The 22,360-nt window shown below is 38.4% G+C and overlaps 1 protein-coding gene across 1 annotated transcript in view; it reads right to left on the reverse strand.

The window, feature by feature from the left end:
• The window catches only part of SPMIP4 (sperm microtubule inner protein 4), a 53,609-nt gene that overhangs the window by 30,239 nt on the left and 1,010 nt on the right, over positions 1 to 22,360 (reverse strand). Inside the window, exon 3 of the mRNA XM_014838998.3 lies at positions 8,382 to 8,558. Coding sequence (XP_014694484.1) covers positions 8,382 to 8,558 — 177 coding nt within the window. The remainder of the gene's footprint in view (positions 1 to 8,381; positions 8,559 to 22,360) is intronic.

Genomic DNA, 22,360 nt, shown 5'->3' on the forward strand with positions numbered 1-22,360 from the left:
GTATCTCCCACCAGAGTGGTAAATTTCTTACAACTGATGAACCTACATCGACACATCATTATCACCTCAAGTCCATAGTTTACATTAGCCTTTACTCTTGGCGCTTGTAATGTTTTAATATACATTGTAGTGCTCAAGTGTCCCTCGTCGTCCTTGCCCAGTATCTTTTGAACACCCACCCTATATCTCATCTACCCAATGTAGATTCCAAAAACACTTGCTTTCTCTGCCTCTGAGAATGGCCCTAGAGTCTGAGGGTTATTTGTACCCCACAAGAATGTTCACAAAGAGAACCCCACAACTGAGGATGTTCTTAATAATTAGGTAGATAAAATGACCAACTCTGTGGGTGTCAATCAGGCTTTCTCCAGTCACCCTAGTGCTTGCTCAGAGGCTTCATAAACTAAGTTATCATGGGGACAGAAGTTATTATGTATGGACTCAGCAACATGAACTTCCCCCTCATCAAAACTGACCTGGCCACATGTGAGTGTGCCAGCAAAAGTTACCAACCCTAAGTAATTCACAGAGAAAAATCTCCCCGGGTGTAGTCAGCCAGCTGGTGGGAGGCTGATTACATTGGACCCCTTCCTCCATGAAAGAGATCATTATCCTCACAAGACACTTCTAAATATGGATTTCCCTTTCGTTCTCATTGTACTTCTGCCAGTTACATCGCCAGTGGACTTACTGAATGCTCTATTCACTGCCTGCCGTCTTAAACAACATTCTTTCAGACTAAGGAACTCAATTTACTACAAAAGAAATAAGGCAATGGTTGAATTTAAAGCATTCATTGGTCTTACCGTATTGATAGAATGGTGGAAGAGCCCATTGAAGATTCAGTATTGGATGAGTGTTGTCCTAAAGAGTGTGGCATATGCTCTGAAGCAGTGACCAGTAAATAGTCTCCCCCATGGCCAGAATGCATGGTTTAAAAAGCAAAGGGTGGAAGTGGGAGTGGTGCCTCTCACTGTTAGACTTACTACTACACTTAGAAAAAGTTTACTTCCTCCCCAGCCACCTTGGGCTTTGCTGGGTTAGAGATCAAGGCTGAAGTGCTTTCAGCAGAGGACACAACAGTGGTCCCGTTGAATTGGAAGCTGAACTGATGATGTAGTAATTTGGGGCTCCTATGACTCTGGAGAAAACAGGCAAGAAAGGGTTATACCAAGTAGGCTGGAAAGATTGATCCTGAATGTCAAGGGTAAGAGGAATGCTGCTGTACAATTATGGGGGAAAGGAGCATTTCTAGAACCTAAAGAATCTTTTGGACATCTCCTAGTGCTGCTTCCAGTGGCATAAAATTAATGGAATACTGTAGCAACTCACACAGGCAGAAAGAAATTATAACACTAACAGCAGCCTTAAGCCCAGGTGTAGAAACCAGGACTGTAGTCACTTCTCATATTTTCTTCCTTGCTGTGTCCTGATACTTTTATTTATATATATTATTTATATATATTAACTATTTTTAATTATTTATATATATTGACTAATTTTCTTTTTTTTCCTTATTATTTCATATAGAGTGTTGATGATGGTTTACTTTATTAAGTGTGTAGCTGTGGACTATCAGGACAAGATGATGACTGAACTAGAGAAGAGTGACTATCGCCCAGAGATCCTGGACTTGGAGGAGATGCAGGAAGTGATGAGACTTTGAGTCTCCCCTTTGGGGAGTGAGTGCATTTTCATGTGTATGAAAAGGTATTGCATTTTCTTATGTTGGGGCAGCAGTTCTCAAACTTTGCTGCATGTCAGAATTACCTGAAGGATTTTATTAGGATGCAGATTCTCTTTCAGTAACTCCGGGGTGGGGCCCAAGATTTTGTATTCTCTATTTCCCAGTTGATGCTGATGCTGCTGGTCCATGGACCACACGTTGAATAGAAAAGATGGTATTGTTGTTGCTGCTGTTGGTTAGAGTGACAGTTGACTGGCACTGAGGGCTATCTAACAACTTTACAAGACCCTTTCTACATTTTGCCAGTTTCCCTCATTTTGAACACCCCAATTCCCCAGGTAGAATCTAAAAAATCGACTTCCCAGCCTCCCTAGCAACTGGGGTGCAAATGTGTGCCCTAAGTTCTGCCAGTTGTCTGTGTCTGTACTAGACTTTGATTTGAACGTGAGTACCCCGAGAACACAGGCTTCAAGTGGGGCGTCCGTATTGCTAATAAGACAGCAGCAGGTGTCTGGTTCTAGCAGAGGCACTTCCTCTGATGAGGCCAGTCCTGGGAGTGAGTCTGGCTATATTATTCCGGGAAGCTTAGCAATTTGCCTATTTCTCTTGCCCTCCCACAGTTTTGTGAATTAACCTAATAATCCTGTAATAAATCTTCCTCTTCTTAAACTAGCCAGAATGGACTCCGTTGTTTGCAACTAAAAATCCTAATGCATACAAATGAATAACTTATGAAATTAAAATTTAGTTTAAAAAAAGAACAAAAGTAGTTTTATTGGAAAAATGAACTTTAGAAAAAAGCAAATGTAATTTAATTGAAATGAGATCATGTCTATCAAGTGCTTAGCACACAAGGCTGTTGTTCAAAAAAAGAGATTGTTTTTCTTATTTTTGTGGAAATGGCACAACCTCATCCTAAAAGTTTCAGTAATTACAAAGAAGCATACACAAATACCACCATGTGGAACACGATTCTAGATCTCTCTCTCTAAAAAAGTAAACGTGAGGAAGTATGAATGGAGAGATGGACAGCTCTAGTCAGAACTAAAGTTTCATAAATAGGATCAAAGTTTGTGCAATTTCTGAAAGAAAATTAAAATTTCATTAGTGTTTAACAGATGAAAAACTAAAACGGAAGGAATTCCTGAACTATTGATAAATATTTCTTCTCTATATAGGTATAAATTTCTAAAAGGTCATGTAAAATTAAGAAGTTTTTGAAACATTTAGGACGTTGGAATCACTATTACTTTTTAGATAATATTCACTCCCAGGCATGAAAGATAGGATGAGGAGCCTGTTTCGCTTGCTTCTGCTTCCTCTCCCTGCTCTGTCCATTTTGGCTGTTCACGTCATCTGTATTTTGCCAGGGTCTATAACATTTCCCTGCTTCTACAATAACAACTTTCCCAATCGTGTGAATGGCTTCAGTGCTCACCATTTCATTTTTGAATCAGCCCTTTTAGCACAGCTTCTCTGTTCTTGAGTTCTTCATTTTGATTCATTTTTTGGTTTGTTAAATTTCATTTTCCAGGTATTTTTTAAAAGAAGGGCTCATTGGGTGCTATATACTCTAAATTCTCTCATGTGTGAGATGTCTGCCTGTAGCCTTTATGCCTGATGGACAATTGTGCTGCAGTCTCTTTGGGCTATATTTTCTTTTCCTCAAAACTTTGAAGATATGTCTTCTGGCCTTGAACCCTGCTGTGGAGGCTTGAGGCCAGCCTCATTTTTCCTCCTTGTGGGTGTCTTGCTTTTCCTGCTTGAATGACTCAAGAAATCTTTCTTTATGAATTCAATAATGTAACCAGGTTGTATCTCAATGTCAATAGTTCTCTCCCAGTTTTTCCAACTATATGGTATGTCCTTTTGACGTTCAGATTCATTTCTTCCTTTATTCATAGGAATTTTCCTGTGTATCTCTGAGTGTCTTTTTCTGTTCTATTTGTTAGATTTTCTACATTTTGGACATCAGTTTTCCTTAAGATAAATAATTAGACTTGTTCTTTATAGCCATAATTTTCTCTCTCTCCTTTTTTTAAAATTGGCACCTGAGCTAACATCTGTTGCCAATCTTTTCTTTTTTTTCTTCTTCTTCTCCCCAAAGCCACCCAGTACATAGTTGTGTATTCTAGTTGTAGGTCTTTCTGGTTGTGCTATGTAGGATGCTGCCCCAGCATGGCCCAATGACCGGTGCTAGGTCCACGCCCAGGATCCGAACCAGCAAAACCCCGGGCCGTCTAAGCTGAACACACAAACCCAACCACTTGGTCACGGGGCCAGCCCCCCATAATTTTCTCTTTTTATTGCTTTAATATCCTTACCTTTTCCCTTTGCCTTATCTGTGATTTATTTATTTATACTACTATGTCAATTTTCAGTCTATTTTGTTTCATGCTGCTTCTTTTTTTTTTTACTAGATTTGTAAGAGTGTTTTTGTGTTGTTGTTTTTCTCAGCCCTGTGATCTCCTCTTTTATAATATTCTATTATCTAATCATCTTGTCTGTTCTTAGATTCACATGCTTATTTAGTCTTTTTATAGGGAGTCTACTTTTGTTTCCTGGGCTATATGTTTTCCCAAACTGGTTTCTTCATGTGTCTTTTTACATGTCATATTTCTTCTCTTCTCTTCCCTATTTACAAAGTCTCCTTGCCACTTGTTTAATTGCGTTTAATTGGGCAGCTGTGTCTAAACCCAGCTATTTGCAATGATGTAGTGTGTGTGAATTCTTTTTGATTCTGTCATCTGAAATGAGCCTGCCTTTCTGTCTGTGTGCAGGCTTGATGGCTGAATATTATTCTCTGCATTTTTCTTTAGCCTGATGGGATGAAGGTGGCAGAGAGGAAGTGCTCAGATGGTGTCAGATAAAGCCTGGGCGCTTGGGTACTACTGTCTAAGATCCCATTAAATGTCCTCTGCAGGGCCCCCTCCTTCCAGTTAGGCTTCTGCTCATTCCCTGAAGTCAACATGGTGTTCTGGAAGAGCACACATTCTGCAGAACTTCTCTCCTGAGATCTTGTTGTTTTAGAACAGGGGCTTCTACTCTGAGGCTTTTTTTCTTTTCTAATAGGAGTACCTACCCAATCTTTTAATCTTCTCTTCCAGTTGGAGAATTATCAGGATGTTGTAGACTCCCCTTACCTCAATATGCATTGGAATGTAGGGATGGGGTTAGGTATACTGCCTCTCAACCAATAGTGTGGTTTCCTCCTGAACCCCCAACACTTCCAGGGAGACTGGGTGGTTTTATTTTGGTTGTCACAATGAATGAAGGATGCTACTAGTACTTACAGGTAAAGGACCACAGATGCTAAATATTTTGCAATATGTGGGACAAATATCTGCCGCAAATGCCCTCTTGAGAAACATGTAGTTAGGAACTGGAATAAACTACACAAAATTTTCTTTCATTGGCACATTAAAATGAATGGCATAAAGTTGATCTCCTTTTATTGATTGGGGGCTGCTGATAAATTTTGCATTTGTTTTATTTTTTAGGCAACAGGAGAGGGATATTCTGTCATTTTGCTTCACATGGTCATATTAACCTTCAAGTATTATTATTATTATTATTACTACTACTCCTACTATCATTAAAGAGTACTAGTTACCAGGAATTCCAAAGTATTCTCTACTTCACAGAGCACTATGTGTCTATTTAATAGCTTTTTGTGTGTGTGAGGAAGACTGGCCCTGAGCTAATATCCGTGCCAATCTTCCTCTATTTTATGTGGGATGCTGCCATAGTGTGGCTTGAGAGTGGTGCTAGGTCCATACCCTAGATCTGAACCCGTGAACCCTGCGCCGCTGAAGCAGAGAGCGCAAACCCAACCACTATGCCACTGGGTGACCCCTTTAATAGCTTTTTAACATTTGACAGTATCTTAGGGGAAGAATCCATTTCCTTTTTCCTAGACAAAGTAAAAATTATGCTACTTGACCAAACTTATAAAAAGAAGCATTTATGGAAGTGAAAACAAAGATATACATTTTCATTACTTTGTGACTTCTTTCTTCTAGTGAATGGGTGCTGAATTAGGTGATGACTGACTTCACTTAGGATTTCTGAAACTTGCACATTATGGTTAAGTAGTTACTGTTAAAGTTCCTTTAAAAGAGTTTTACTTAGATATAGTTATGTCAAGAAGTGTCAGAAGGAACAGTGATGTCCCATGTGACATGATGCTGACATTGCATTGGAAGGTGCATATATAAATATATATAATTATATTTCCTTTAGTAAATCATGCTCTTTTAACTTCTTAACCTCAGATGACATACCATAGGATGTCTTACCTGGACATTTTCCTAAGAAGTAGGTACTTTTAATTTTAAAGCCATGTGACTGGAGGGTTGGTGAGGCAAAGGAGTGGTCCTGTTCCCCGGCAGGAGTAGGGTGAATGTGTGGCACCACAACACCCCATGGAAAACCCCCCACAGGGAAGGGGGCAGTGTTGTGAGAGTAAGCTTTTATATGGACCAGAAGAGGACTGATCCTTCACAAAGCTGGAAAACATTCTGTTATTTTGTTTAAAAGGCTCTTTTTGGGGAAAAAGAAAAATATTGTGATAGAAGTTATTCCTTGTTAGGAAACAAGATAAAACTTTAGTTTACAGAGCACTTAAGTGATTTGCATTTTATCAGAAGACAGGACTTAGTCCTAAATATATTTTTAAGAGATAAATTTGCCAAAATGATAACATTTAACATAAATGGGTTGTCGACAAAAATAATCCATAGCCAATGTATAAATGAAAATTTGGGTGAGTTTATTCTGAGCTAAAATGTGAGGACCATGGCCCAGGGCCTTTCTTCCTGAAGGAAAAAAGGGCATCAAAGAAGTGGGGTGTACAGTGTGGTTATATACCCCCAAAGAGGATGTTTCACATATGATTGAAATGTCCCTTTTACAACAGTCGCGAGACTGCTCTGTTGGCACAGTGATTGATGGAAACAGCAGGTAAGTCTGCTGTCTCGGTGGACACAGCAGGGTGGCAGGTCTGTTGTCTCGAGGTGGGTGGTCAGTCACAGGTGAGCTGGGTGGTCAGAGGTGGGTGCAGCAATCAGTTCCTAGCCTAGGAAGAGATGCTCATCCTTAAGGAAATGCCAATGTGGGGGGAAGTTGCACCTTTATCTTAAGGCCATTTGTTCTTGCCATAGGAAATGTTTAAAGCAGATATACAATGCATGCTCAATGGCCACATCAGGCCCTTTTGGAAAAAACAAAGTTAGGCCAAATTAGGTTTATACAAAATGGCTTCCTCATATACTCCAATATATCCTATTGCTTGCCATTTCTATTTGTGAGGGTATAAAGAGAACAGAATGCATTAACCTGCCTTTCTGAGTCAGGGATGACTGGCATTCTAATTGGAACAAATGTTTCCTCTCCCAGTGTCCTAGGACTGCATTCATTGAGGCATCAAACACAAATCTCCCATTTCAAGATGGATTTCCCTTAAGAAACTAGTCCTTGGCTTTCTTTTTACAAACTGGGATTCTGTGAGTATAATTCTAATTCTTTTAGAATATTTGCATTTTTTTAATACAAATTTTGGGGACAATAGCTACAGACTCCGTAAGAAGACATACCCCTAGTCTCTAGAACAATGCTTGCTATACTCAAATTACTGAATAGATAAATGAATAGCTGGAGTAAATGAATTAAAGAACAGATGAAAAGAACTTGGGCTCTGGAGTCAAATAAACCTGGATACAAACTCCTGTTCCACAACTTCATGTCTGACCCGAGGAAACATACTGAATCTCTTGGGTCTCTATCTATTGTAAAGCCAGGACAACGATATCTACCTCACAAAGATATTATAAATATGTTGATATTTGCATCTTTACAATTGGACTGACAGGCCTTTTCATCTGTCTGTTTTTTATTGCTTTACTGAGGCTTCGATAAGGTCATTGCCACCACATGTCCCTGTCGTTACTGTTCCCCGTTTAGCCATGGCTTGTCTTTCCTATTTCTGTTAACTGATTTAGAACAAAAAACTAGTTAGCTAGATTGCTAGTAAAGTAGGTAAAACCAAGATTGTTAGATAAAGCAGGAGTAAGTAGGCTCTGTGTGAAGGGTTGATGGATTTTGTTTTGAGTAAATTTCATAATTTTTCGTAGATAGTTAACGTAACATTTAATTTGCTGCTCAGATGTTTTTGGCTTTCTCTTCAGTTTTAACCTGTGTTTTGACTAACGTTGCTGCAAGAGTGACTTTAAGATTCATAAGTGATTATTGAAATATTTTAATACTTGAAGACAATGCCCAACAGATTCTAATGACTATAGTTTGATGAACAAATTAGAAATCGAAAGTTCCAGAAATCAAGAACATCAGATTAGGCCAGCTATTTGCTCAAGGAAAAATATTTTTAATTTAATCTCTCTCAGGAAGATTCCCATTTAGTTTTAGGTAAAACATGATTAGCAAGGGAATTAAATTAATCAACATTTCCAATCACAAAACTCTAAGGATAGCAAAGACATCCATGAACACAGATTTTTTACTGACTTCACAATTAGAAATTACTTGATTAGTTTTTCCATCTGTGTCTTTTCATAAATAGTAAAAAAAAAAAATAAGTTTGGAGTTACATTTAACAAAGGATGAACAATTGAAATAAGGAAAAATGAGTAACAAAGAATTCCCTGCCTTCTATGTGAAGGGCAGAACATTGATTTACCTTGGCCAGGTTGCTCCACCAAATCCATAATGCTGATGTCCTTTGCCCATGCCATAAGGAGGTTCACATTTTGGCGTGTATTCCTCAGGGAGTGATATGGGTATCATCCCGCCATATTCCCTTTCAGCGCCCCATGGAAGCCTACATTGTTGGAGCGACTCCCTTAATTCCTGATACCTGTGAAAAAACAGAGACTTTTGAAATAGCTTCAGCTTGAAATGCTATGGTCTGAATGTTTTTGTCCTCCAAAATTCATATGTTGAAATCCTAACGTCTAATCTGATAGTATAAGAAGGTGGGCCTTTAGGAAATGACTGAGTCATGGGGGCCCTCATGAATGGGACTAAAGCTCTTAAAAAGAAGACCCCGGAGAGCTTGCTAGCCCCTTCCACCGTGTGAGGACACAGCGAGAAGGCACCAGCTATGAATTAGGAAGAAGGCTCTCACCAGAATGTGACTATGCTGGTGCTGTGACCCTAGACGTCCAGCTGCAGAACTGTGAGGAATAAACGTTTGCTGTTGATAAGCCACCCGGCCTGTGGTATTTTGTTACAGAAGCTTGAATGGATTAAGACAACTAAAATTCATCTAGCTTCAAAGTTATTTTTAGATTACATTTTCAGAACACAGGATTCTCAGTGCTGGGTAGATTATGATAGATGTTGGTTATTTAGGCATCATCAGATTGCTGAACGAATGAGGTCAAACTCCTGAGGGGCTACAGATTATCTTTTTTCTTTTTTACAGTTGTAGTTTGTGTGCTTGTCTCTTAAACATCTTTATTGAGATATAATTCCCATGCCATACAATTCATCCATTTAAAGTGTACAATTAAATGGTTTTTAGTATATTCACAAATATATACAACCACCACCACAATAAGTTTAGAACATTTTCATCACCTCAAAAAAACCCCTTGTACCTTTAGCCATCATCCCCTCCACTACTTCCTCTCCACCCTAGCCCTAAGCAACCACTAGTCTACTTTCTGTCTCTATAGATTTGCCTATTCTGGACATTTCACATAAATGAAATCATATATGTGGTCTTTTTTGACTGTATCACATATCAGTAGCTCATTCCTTTTTATAGTTGAATAGTATTCCATTGTATGGATATACATATTTTCTTTATCCATTCATCAGTTGATGGACATTTGGGTTGTTTCCACCTTTTGGCTATTGTGAATAGTGCTGCTATGAACATTAACGTACAAATTTTTGTTTGAATACTTATTTTCAGTTCTTTGGGGGTATATACCTAGTAGTAGAATGCAGGGTCATATAGTAATTCTATGTTTAATTTTTGAGGAATTGTCAAACTCTTTTGCACAGTGGCTGCACCAATTTACATTCCCATCAGCAATGTACTAGGGATCCAGTTTCTCCACATCACTGCCAACACTTATTTTCGTTTTTTTTTTCATTATAGACATCCTAGTGCATGTGAAGTGGTATCTCTTTGTGGCTTTGATTTGCAATTCCCTAACGACTAATGATGTCCAGCATCTTTTTATATGTTTATTGACAATGTGTATATGTTCTTTGGAGAGATATCTATTCAGATCCTTTGCCACTTTTTTTTTTTTAAAGATTTTAGTTTTCCTTTTTCTCCCCAAAGCCCCCTGGTACATAGTTGTGTATTTTTAGTTGTGGGTCCTTCTAGTTGTGGCATGTGGGACGCCACCTCAGCGTGGCCTGAAGAGCAGTGCCATGTCCGTGCCCAGGATCCAAACCGGCAAAACCCTGGGCCGACGAAGCAGAGCACGTGAACTTAACCACTGGGCCACAGGGATGGCCCCCCTTTGCCACTTTTAAATTGGGCTGTCTTTTTTTAATTGAGGTATAAGAGTTCTTTGTATATTCTAGATTCAAAATCCTTATTAGATATATGATTTGCAAATAGTTTTTCATATTCTGTATGTTGTCTTTTCATTTTTCTTGATAGCATCCTTTGAAGCACAAAAGTTTTAAATTTTGATGAGGTCCAATTTATCTATTTTTTCTTTTGTTGCTTGTGCTTTTAGCATCATATCTAAATACATTGCCAAATCCAATATCATGAAGATTTACTCCTATGTTTTCTTCTAATAGCACTTATAGTTTTAGCTCTTACATTTAGGTCTCTGTTCCATGTTGAGTTAATTTTTATATGTGGTGTGAGATAATGGTACAACTTCATTCTTTTCCTTGTGGGTAACCAGTTGTCCCAGCACTGCTATTGAAAGACTAATCTTTCCCCATTGAGTGGTCTTGGCTACAGATTATCTTGATTTTTAAAAATGGAGAGTACTGTAAAGGAGCAGAAGCACTTGCTTCTAAGCTCTATCTAGAGCTCCTTTAACAGTGGTTCTCAAAGTCTGGACCATGTACCAGCAGCATCAGCATCTCCTAAAAGCTTGTTAGAAATACAAATTCTCAGGCTCTAACTCAGACCTAGGAATCAGAATTTCTGGCCATGGGGCCCAGTAATCTGTTTTCACAAGCCCACTAGATGATTGTTATGCATACTAAAGTTTTAGAAGCATTGCCCTATTCAATAGTTACCTTTCATAGAAATCAGGTCTCCAGTAGCCCCACCCCTTACAACTGTACCATTCAGTAGGCTGGAGACATGGAAGTTTCCTAAATTGGCTGGTAGGGCCTAGTCTGATCTTGAAAACTCGTAGTTCTGATGACTTTTTCTGCTCGCTCTTAACAAGGGAGTGTAGGACAGGAACTCTGACTTGTTCACTGTTGTAACCATGCTTTATAGGAAGTACTCAGTGGATGTCTGTTGAGTGAAAAATCAAGACTAAAAGAGATGGATTTGTTTCCTGGACTGTAGCCTATGACACCGGAATGAAAGCTTCAGGCTAGGGAGAAGGCCTCACAAAACACTTAAGAATATCTGGCAAAAGATCTGCTTGCTAATTAGGAAGGATTTAATGACTTCCAGTTTCCAGTAATGGCAGTCTAGATTATTTGGACTAAGCTTCCCACTGAAAACAACTAAAAATGCTGAAAGGGGAGCTTTTAGGTGGGTGAACATGTGGAGATGTGGGGAGAGTAGTGAGCTGAGAGAGCATAGAAGCTCGGTGCCCCTTCCTACATACCGTGGCCTATGCATCTCTTCCATCTGGGTGTTCCTGAGTTATATCCTTTTATAATAGACCTGTAATCTATCACCAAGAAATGAACAGTATAATGTTCTAGAGAACAAAGAGCATTGATCTATGACAGTTTCCCCAGCACAGCAAAAAGAGAGCAAGTCATTGTAGACAAGGGCTTTGCCACACTCACCAGAGAATCCCCAGGATATAGCATAGTGTCTTGCAAATACATGACATTCAACAAATATTTATTGACTAGGAGGTCTTCCTTGAGAGCAGATAAGACATAGAAATCTTAAAAAGGGAACTAATTGTACTTTGGGTTAAATTTTCTTGGAGAAGTTGAATTCTATTTCTATTTGACTTTTATTGATTTGCCTGGAGAAGACAAAATAAAACAAAAAAGTGCTGAAAAGGAAAAAAATCTTAAAAGCAACTAGTTAATGAAACAGAAAGGGATAGCAGGGCACCGTGAGAGGGAAAATAGGAATCCTGAGAGGTAAACAAGTGCAGAAGCCACCTTTGCCCTTATGGCTGTGCCAATTCTGGCAAATTCCATTTTCGTTTTAACGACTTGCAGGGCAAGGGGTACAGAAATCAGCCAGGTGAGAGATCTAAAGGAGATTATCTCCACAATAACCTGGGACCTTAAAAGTCAACCTTCTCATGTTAAAGGTGAGTCAGAAGTAAACTAGCTCTCTCATTGTCGTCTGCCCAAGTTGGCATCTGGCCAAAACTTGACCTTGGATTTACATGGTCCAGGATAGGTAGAATACCCCCAGGCACCTTGCACCTTGCAGGAAAGATGGGATTCCTTCCTGGAGGAAGGATTCTTGGGGGAATCATTGTCTAAGATGAGTTCTAAAGGATGAGTAGGACATCTGAATGGAAGACAGGGAATATTCTAGGCTGGGAGAATAACATGCAACAAGGCCTAGAGGTTAGAGAGGCTATGGAATTGAAAATTGCTGACAATGTTGGCTCCAGAATCCTTCTTAGGGAAGGACTTGCTTTGTTTGATAAAATATTTTGTTAGGCTGCTAGGTGTAGAGACACACCCTCTGCAAGTCTGTGTTGGTAAGAGGTTAAGCAGCCTATGATTGATTCAGCTGCTCTGCAGTGGGAGGGATTTGGTTTTGCTCTTTAGAGAGAAAAGAGGAATAAAGGGAGAGGAAGAAGAGAAAAGCCAGCAGGACGTAGAAGGCTGGGGATTGCACTGGATGACAAGCCAGTGAGAGAACCATGCTGACAGTTGGGCTAAAGGACTTTTGAGCATATGGAAGTTATGGCTAATAGGGGCTTTAAGTTATGTGGCATATGGTGCAATGTGATTCTTCCTCTTGGCCTCTAACCAATCAGTGAAATTTACCAGGCTCACAAATGCTCTGTGTGGGTGAAGTCTTTGGGGGAAACTGAAGAATGACTGAGTTTTGCATCTGGGTCAAAATGTTGTTGAACAGAAGCAGCATAAGTAGAGCCAGGAAACCAAGTCAGTAATGACCACCCCCTACCCCAATCCTGGGAATTTGGATAAATTTTCAGGAGAAGGCTTTGGCCTTCCAAAAGGTATGGAATAAAGATTTGAGTGGAACTTACCTAGCCCTTAAGGGCTGAGAAAATAGAGTTAGATTTTGGGCCAAATCAGTAAAGCTCATACAGAATTCAGGAATTTGAGGCACAGTAGAGAAGAGTTGGGGTGACAGGCGAAGAGAGAAAAACTAGAACAATATCCTGTGGGGCCTAATAAGCCTTTTGCACTATGCTGTCTGAGTACTGGGGGGCCAGTTAGACACATGGGAGAGGAGCTCAGAGAGAGAGGTATGGACTGTGGAGTTACTTTCTTCTTTGTAGCAGTACAGTGCTGCCTTAATGTAATCCCTCAGTAGATATTTGCCGAATAGAATGAAGAACTAACACTCAGGACTGTCTTATAAATGGAACGCTTTATCTCATAAAGTCACTAGATAGGGGTTCACAAACTATGGCCCATAGGCCAAATCCAACCTACTGCCTGTTTTTGTAAGTAAAATTTTATTGGCATGCAGTCATGACCATTCATTATATATTGTTTAATGTCTACGGCTGTATTTGCCCTACAACAGCAGAGTTGAGTAGTTTGACAGAGACTGTAAAGCCTAAAATATTTACTATCTGGTCCATTATAGAAGAAGTTTGCCAACCTCTGCACTAGCTAGTCAAGGAGAATCTGGGTGACCACTGATTTGGGGTGCCATAGAAGGAGTGGCAGCATTCAGCTCTCAGACCTCTGAGGACTTCACCAGCTCTGTGATTATGATCACCAGACACAGTTTGGGGGGCATGACAAGTGAAAATATTTAAACACATTTGATTAATGACAACCTAAGCTTTAATATCAAAGTTTTTAAAAGCTACATTTAAATTAGATGAGTCAATTTCTCAACATCTGACCCCATATATTACATTGTCCCAGGAAGATGAGCCAGTAGAAAATGTTAATCAATCATTTGGGTTGGCTTCATCTGAAAAGCCAGTAAGTCGCAGGAAACCATTTGAAATAAAAAGCAAAGCAAAAAATAAGTCATATTTCTTTTTTCTTGTAGGGTCTCACATTCCCCCCTTAGCTTTAATACTAACAGCATTTTATAGAAGGAACTAATTAATATAAATATTGAAGTTTTAGGATTAAATAATTTTAAAGTTTAAATAATACATGTCACCAGAACAAAGAAAATAATTTAATAACAAAGAAAAGATGTTATTAGTGCTGCATTCTGTAGCCACATAAAATTAAATGTTTACTTGTTTTTGAGAAAGATATGTTCCCTATGGATGGACCGATATCTTGCTTTGGAGTCACTTTACAGAATTTTGAGCATTATATTCCAAATTTGGGGGGGCTGAATTTAGCCAGTAATTATTAGAAGTCACGATTAAAGGAAACCTTAGAACAAACATACTCTTGTTTTTAGTTGGCAGAGAGCTAATAGTGAAAAAAAATTCAGGAGTCAGAAACAGTGGAATGAATCCAGAAGCAAAATGGGAACATATAATGAAATCTTAAGCAATTCTCAAGGCACTTTCTTAATTGATGTTTGTTTGCCTAATGAGCTAGAGAACTTGCTAGAGGTAAGGAGACGCCAACTGAATGGGAAAGGGAGACAGGCCTCTGTGATGATTTTGAATAGCTCTACCTGCCATTCTTAAATTTTCAGTGGAAGAAATACAAAAGAATATCACCCACTTATTAATATTTTTAAAGCAGATCAAATCAAAGTGACCTTAATAGTGACTACTGTAATTGCTCAAAAAATATACCAGTGAAGAAAGTAACTGAAATATAAAGATTAACTTGCCCTGGGACAATGAGTAAGCCAGAACCATAATCCTGATTTTCTGACTGTTTTCAGTGCCTTCTGCTAGCCCAGTGGCTCTCAAAATAAGCTGAAAAGCTTCTAAAAATGCAGATTCCCTAGATGCACCACAGACTTAGTGAGTCAGAATATCTACAGATAGAGCCTGAGAATCGGTATTTTTAAAAAGCATCTCAGGTGATTTTGATATGCTCCATCTGCATACCAATGCTGGGTAACAATGGAGCTAGACTGCGTTGCCTATGCTGGAAAGAAAAAAAAGTAGGCTGATGTGAGGAAATCATTTTGTGTTGCTGTTGGAATTGCTGAGTTAGTTCAAAACACATTATGATATTTAAAAGAGACATCCCCTCAAGTATACCCACATTTAGAAAGTTAAGCTGCTGAGAGCTAACATATACCAGGACTCATGTTCATCCTTACCATTGTGAAGTGTAATTCCTACAAGCCAGGAGCTTTTTGTTTTGTTTTGCTTTTGAGATACCTCGAGGTTTGAGTTGGAAGCCACAGACCCTGAACCTAATCTTTTTAAAATTTAATTTAATTTAATTTAATTGAGGTCATACTAGTTTATAACTGGGAAATTTCAACTGTACATTATTATTTGTCAGTCACCATGTATATGTGTCCCTTTAGCTCTTATGCCCACCCCTCAACCCCCTTTGCCTCTAGTGACCACTAATCTGTTCTCTTTGTCCATGTATTTGTTTATCTTCCACATACGAGTAAAATCATATGGTGTTCGTCATCCTCTGTCTGGCTTATTTTGCTTAACATAATACCCTCAAGGTCCATCTATGTTGTTGCAAATGGGATGATTTTGTCTTTTTTATGGCTGAGTAGCATTCCATTGTATATATATACACCACATCTTCTTTATCCATTCATCAGTTGATGGGCACTTGGGTTGCTTCCACGTCTCATTGTGAATAATGGTGCAGTGAACACAGGGGTGCATAAGTCTCTTTGAATTGTTGATTTCAAGTTCTTTGGATAAATACCCAGTAGTGGGATAGCTGGTATCTCTATTTTTAATTTTTTGAGAAATCTCCATAGTGTTTTCCATAGTGGCTGCACCATTTTGCAGGCTCATCCATAGTGTATGAGAGTTCCCTTTCCTCCATATCCTCTCCAACATTTGTCGTTTTTTTTCTTGATAATTATGGCCATTCTAACAGATGCAAGGTGATATCTAAGTGTAGTTTTGATATGCATTTCCCTGATGATTAGTGATGTTGAACATCTTTTCATGTGCCTGTTAGCCATCTGTATATCTTCTTTGGAAAAATGTCTGTTCATAGCCTCTACTCATTTTTTGATTGGGTTGTTTTTTTGTTGTTGAGTTGTACGAGTTTTTATACATTTTGGAGATTAACCCCTTGTCAGATATATGATTTGCAAATATTTTCTCCCAGTTGGTGGATTGGCTTTTAGTTTTGTTGCTGATTTCCTTTGCCTTGCAGAAGCTCTTTAGTCTGATAACGTCCCATTTGTTTATTTTTTGTTTCCCTTACCCTGGTAGACATGGTATTTGAAAAAATCCTTCTAAGACCCATGTCAAACAGTGTACTCCCTATACTTTCTCCTAGGAGTTTTATGGTTTCACGTCTTACCTTCAAGTGTTTAATCCATTTTGAGATAATTTTTGTGTATGGCAAAATATAATGGTCTACTTTCATTCTTTTGCCTGTGGCTGTCCAGTTTTCCCAACATCATTTATTGAAGAGACTTTCCTTTCTCCATTGTATGTTCTTAGCTCCTTTGTTGAAGATTAGCTGTCAATAGATGTGTGGTTTTCTTTGTGGGCTTTCACTTCTGTTCCATTGATCTGTGTGTCTGTTTTTGTACCAGTACCGTGCTGTTTGGGTTACTATAGCTTTGTAGTATATGTGTATATATATATATACATATATTATTATTTGGTTTTTTTGAGGAAGATCAGCCCTGAGCTAACATCTGCTGCCAATCCTCCTCTTTTTTGCTGAGGAAGATTGGCCCTGAGCTAACACACATGCCCATCTTCCTCTATTATATGTGAGATGCCTACCACAGCATGGCTTGCCAAGCGGTGCCATGTCCACACCCGGGATGCGAACCAGCAAACCCTGGGCTGCTGAAGTGGAACACGTGAACTTAACTGCTGTGCCACTGGGCTAGCCCCTGTGGTATATTTTGAAGTCAGGGATTGTGATGCCTCCAGCTTTATTCTTTTTTCTCAGGATTGGGACATTTTCCAATCCATGTACATGGAATATCTTTCCATTTCTTTGTCATCATCAATTTCTTTCAGTAATGTCTTATAGTTTTCATTGTATAGGTCTTTCACCTCCTTGGTTAAATTTACTTCTAGATATTTTATCCTTTTTGTTGTGATTGTAAATGGGATTGTATGCTTGAGTTCTTTTTCTGTTAGTTTGTTATTAGAGTATAGAAAAGCAACTGATTTTTGTAAGTTTGTTTTGTACCCTGCAACTTTGCTGTAGTTGTTGATTATTTCTAACAGTTTTCTGATTGATTCTTTAGGTTTTTCTATACATAAAATGATGTTGTCTGGCAACAGCGAGAGTTTCACTTCTTCATTGCCAATTTGGATACCTTTTACTTCTTTTTCTTGCCTAATTGCTCTCCCTCAAACCTGTAGCACCATGTTGAATAAGAGTGGCAAGAGTGGGCACTCTTGTCTTGTTCCTGTTCTCAGAGGGATGGCTTTCAGTTTTTCCCTGTTGAGTATGATGTTGGCTGTGGGTTTGTTACATATGGCCTTTCTTATGTTGAGGTGCTTTCCTTCTATACCTATTTTATTCACTTTTTATCATAAATGGATGTTGGATCTTGTCAAATACTTTCTCTGCATCTATTGAGATGATCATTTGTTTTTTAATCTCCACTTTGGTAATGTGGTGTATCACACTGATTGATTTGAAGATGTTGAACCATCTCTGCATCCTTGGTAAAAATCCCACTTGATCATGGTATGATCTTTTTAATGTATTGCTCTATTCAGTTGGCCAGTATTTTGTTGAGAATTTTTGCATCTATGTTCATCAGGGATATTGGCCTGGAATTTTCCTTCTTTGTGTTGTCCTTGTCTGGTTTTGGGATACAGGTGATGTTGGCCTCGTAGAATGTGTTAGGAAGTGCTCTATTGTCTTCAATTTTTTGTAATAGCTTGAGAAGGATAGATGTTAAATCTTCTTTGAGTGTTTGGTAGAATTCTCCAAGAGAAACTATCTGGTCATGAACTTTTATTTTTGGGGAGGTTTTTGATTACTGTTTCAATCTCTTTACTTGTGATTGGTCTATTCAGATTCTCCATTTCTTGATTCAGTTTTGGGAGGCTGTATGATTCTAAGAATTTCTTCTTCTAGATTGTCCAATTGTTGGCATATAGTTTTTCATAGTATTCTGTTATAATCCTTTGTATTTCTGTGGTATCTGTTGTAATTTCTCCTCTTTCATGTCTAATTTTATTTATTTGAGCCTTCTGTCTTTTTTCTTAGTGAGTCTGGCTAAGGGCTTGTCAATTTTGTTTATCTTCTCGAAGAACCAGCTCTTAGTTTCATTGATCCTTTCTACTGTTTTTTTTTTTTTGGTTTCAATTTCATTTATTTCTCTCTAATTTTTATTATTTCCTTCCTTCTGCTGACTTTGGGTTTTGTTTGTTCTTCTTTTTCTAATTCTCTTAGGTGTTGTTTAAAATTAGTTATTCGAGATTTTTCTTGTTTGTTAAGGTAAGCCTGTATTGCTATAAATTTCTCTCTTAGGACCACTTTTGCTGCATCCCATATGAGTTGGTATGGTGTATTTTCATTTTCATTTGTCTCCAGATATTTTTTTATTTCTTTTAATTTCTTTAATGATCCACTGGTTGTTCAGTAGCATCTTGTTTAGTCTCCACATATTTGTCACTTTCCCAGCTTTTTTCTTGTAGTTGAGTTCTAGTTTCATAGCATTGTGGTTGGAAAAGATGTGATATGATTTCAATCTTCTTGAATTTATTGAGGCTTGCCTTGTTTCCCAACATATGGTCTATCTTTGAGAATATTCCATGTGCACTTGAGAAGAATATGTATTCTGCTGTTTTTGGATGGAGTGTTCTATATATATCTATTAAGTCTATCTGGTCTAGTTCTTTGTTTAATTCTACTATTTTCTTGTTGATTCTTGTCTTGATGACTTAACTATTGATGTAAGTGGGGTTTTAAGGTTACTTACTATTATTGTGTTGCTGTTAATACCTCCTTTTAGGTATGTTCATAGTTGCTTTATGTACTTTGGTGGTATTGTGTTAGGTACATATATATTTATGTGTTGGTAGAGCGTCCCTTTTATCATATACTGCCCCTCTTTGTCTCTCATTACCTGTTTTATCTTGAAGTCTACTTTGTCTGATGTAAGTATGGCAACACCTACTTTCTTTTGTTTGCCATTAGCTTGGAGTATCATCTTCCTTCCCTTCACTCTGAGCCTGTGTTTGTCTTTAGAGCTCAGATGTGTTTCCTAGAGGCAGCATATTGTTGCATCTTGTTTTTTAAACCCATCCAGCCACTCTGTCTTTTGATTGGAGAATTCGATCCATTTACATTTAGAGTGATTACTGGTAGATGAGGGCTTTAATACTGCCATTTTATCATTTGTTTTCTGATTGTTTGTATTTCCCTTGTTTCTTGTCCGGTGTATTCCAGACTGCCAATTCAGTCTGCTAGTTCTTTATGATGGTTTTCTCAGTTTTCTCTTTATTTATCATTTGTTTCTCTGTTCCGATTTTTTGCTTAGTGGCTGAACCTATTCTTAAGTAGTTAGTGTCTGCAATGATAGAGCAGATGTACCGATGTTATTCTGATGACACTCTCCAGGGCAATTCAGAAGAATAATATTGAGAGAAGAAAGAACCTCTATTACTGTAAGCTGCCCTGCTGCGTTTGAAAAGAGAGTTAAAAGGAGGGGTTCTGAGGATACATGATCATCCTGGCTTCCCCATTTGGGGACTATGAAAAGAAAGAATTCACATGGAATACAAGGGAAAGCAAGTTTTAGTTATTAGGAGCCAGGGACATGTTTGTACCTAGATATTGCTTAAAATGATACCTTATATTAGTTTATAGGTAACTGAAAATATGTTGTGTTTAATTTTATAGTCAGTTAATGAAAAGCAATATTTTCACTTCTTGTGAATTGCACACCAGTTGGTTTTGGAGCCAATTACTAACCAACCATAGGACCATTTATGTAGAAGTGATCAAGATTTCAGTGAAAAGCCCTACACGAGTGCTTTTCAGGGCACAGTGAATTCCATCATATATAGCAGTCCTAAATGCCTACTCAGATCCCTTTTGGCCAAATATAAACCCTCACATTGCTGCTTTGGAGCCAGGGACAATTGTCCATCTCCAGATCACACAAGATCTGCTCAGGGTTTCCTCTGACTCAAGTAAGGCCTGCCTAGTCTGAGGGCCCTTGCAGCTGAGTAGGAATTTAGTGCTGACAGTCACTTTTGGGAATCACGTAACAGTAGAAGAGCAGGTGCAGCAAGGACTGATTCAGAAGTGAGTTGAGTCCTCTTTCCCACAAATATGAAAATATTCCTTTTCATTACATGAAAAAGTTTACAAAAAAATACGTTGAATATGATCTTTAAATTAAAAAAAAGGGATGGGACACATATTGAGATGTTAACAGTGGTTATTATTTCTGGATAAAGGAAGTACAGACGTGTTCTTCCTTGTGCTTTAATTTAATAATTTTTCTTTCTGTTGGAAAAATGGAAAATTTGTTTTCTTTATGGATTTTCATGATTTCTAAATTACAGGGAACACGTGTTAGTTTTAGAATTAGGAAAAAAAGCTTTTTTTCTTTTTCATATAAAGAGCATGTTTACAAACTGGAATGGATCCATGGAAGTGTGCTCATGCTGGTGAAAGCCTAGATTCAAGAAGAATGGAGAGTAAAGTCTGTTGAGAACTAGTGATCAGCCTTGGAAGAGAACTCTTAGAGAGTCAAAAGAAGCTTCAGGCTCCTGAAGGGCTGTGATCACGGGGATGGAGGATTATTCTTATTTTGCCTGGCTGCAGAACGAAGAACGAGGATCAGTAGCTAGAAATTACAAGGATGAAAAATGTTCTTGGTAGAAAGAAAATTATCTAACAATGAGGAGCATTCAAAATTGGAATGGATGCCTGTGTTGCAGCGATGTCCCAGTTTGGAAGTGTTTAAACTGAGGCCAGGTGACTTTCTGTCTGATTTCTTAAAGACAGAATTCTTTCTTTCTTTCTTTTTTTGTGAGGAAGGTTGGCCCTGAACTAATATCTGTTGCCAGTCTTCCTCTTTTTGGCTTGAGAAAGATTGTCACTGAGCTAACATCTGTGCCAATCTTCCTCTATTTTATGTGGGATGCTGCCACAGCATGGCCTGACGAGTGGTGCTAGGTCCGCACCTGGGATCTGAACCCACGAACCCCAGGCTGCTGAAGCAGAGTGCGCAAGCTTAACCACTACATCACCAGGCTGGCCCACAAAGACAGGATTCTTAATTGAGAGATTTGACCAAGTGGAACTAAAAAACAAAAACAATAAAAAAACAAACAAGAAAGCAACCATACAGGCTACTTTTTCACCGTCCAAGTGTTTTGAGATTTTTTTTTTTTCTCAAAATGATTCAAGTAAATTCAATACAGAAAAGCTGGCACTAAGATCTTGGAAAATTACTTGTTTGTACCTGTTACTTTATATGTAAAACGGGGATAAGTACTTAGAGCGTTGTTGTGAGGATTAAAAGAATTACTACATACAAAGTGTTTGGTACACTGCGCACACAGTAATCACTCAATGTATGTTAGAAGCTTTTTTATTTTATTTTATTTTATTCTATTTTATTTTATTTTATTTTAAGGAAGATTAGCTCTGAGCTAACACCCACCGCCAATCCTCCTCTTTTTTTGCTGAGGAAGACTGGCCCTGAGCTAACATCTGTGCCTATCTTCCTCTATTTTATATGTGGGATGCCTGCCACATGGCTTGATAAGCAGTGCACAGGTCCATGCCCGGGATCTGAACCGGCAAACCCTGGGCCACCGAAGCAGAGTGCATGGACACTTAACCCCTATACCACCGGGCAGGCCCCTAGATGCAATTTTACTCATAATCTGTAACCAATGTGTTACGGGAAATTTGGCAAGGCAAAAATTTAGACAGCAGCTATGAACAACAGATTCTGGGAGTATTTTTGAGCAGATGGTGTTAGTGGATGATAGGGAACCGCTACACTTCTCTTTATAAAATAAAAAGAGTTTGATTAAAACAGATTAATTTTCAAATGAAGGAAGTGATCATTCTAGAATGTAGTGGATGAATTTGACGTCTGCCTTTTAAAAACACACACAGCTTACTTTTTATCAAGTTCCTAACAGATGTGGACGCTTTAAAGTTTAGTTAATTGTCATGTTACGCCTTCCTTATGTGAGAAACTGAAGAGCCCCATAACCATACATGTTTTTTTCTCACATATAAAAATATACTAACATATTAAAACCCTTTTTA

The sequence above is a fragment of the Equus asinus genome, chromosome 1 (assembly GCF_041296235.1).
Source record: "Equus asinus isolate D_3611 breed Donkey chromosome 1, EquAss-T2T_v2, whole genome shotgun sequence".
Taxonomy (NCBI): domain Eukaryota; kingdom Metazoa; phylum Chordata; class Mammalia; order Perissodactyla; family Equidae; genus Equus; species Equus asinus.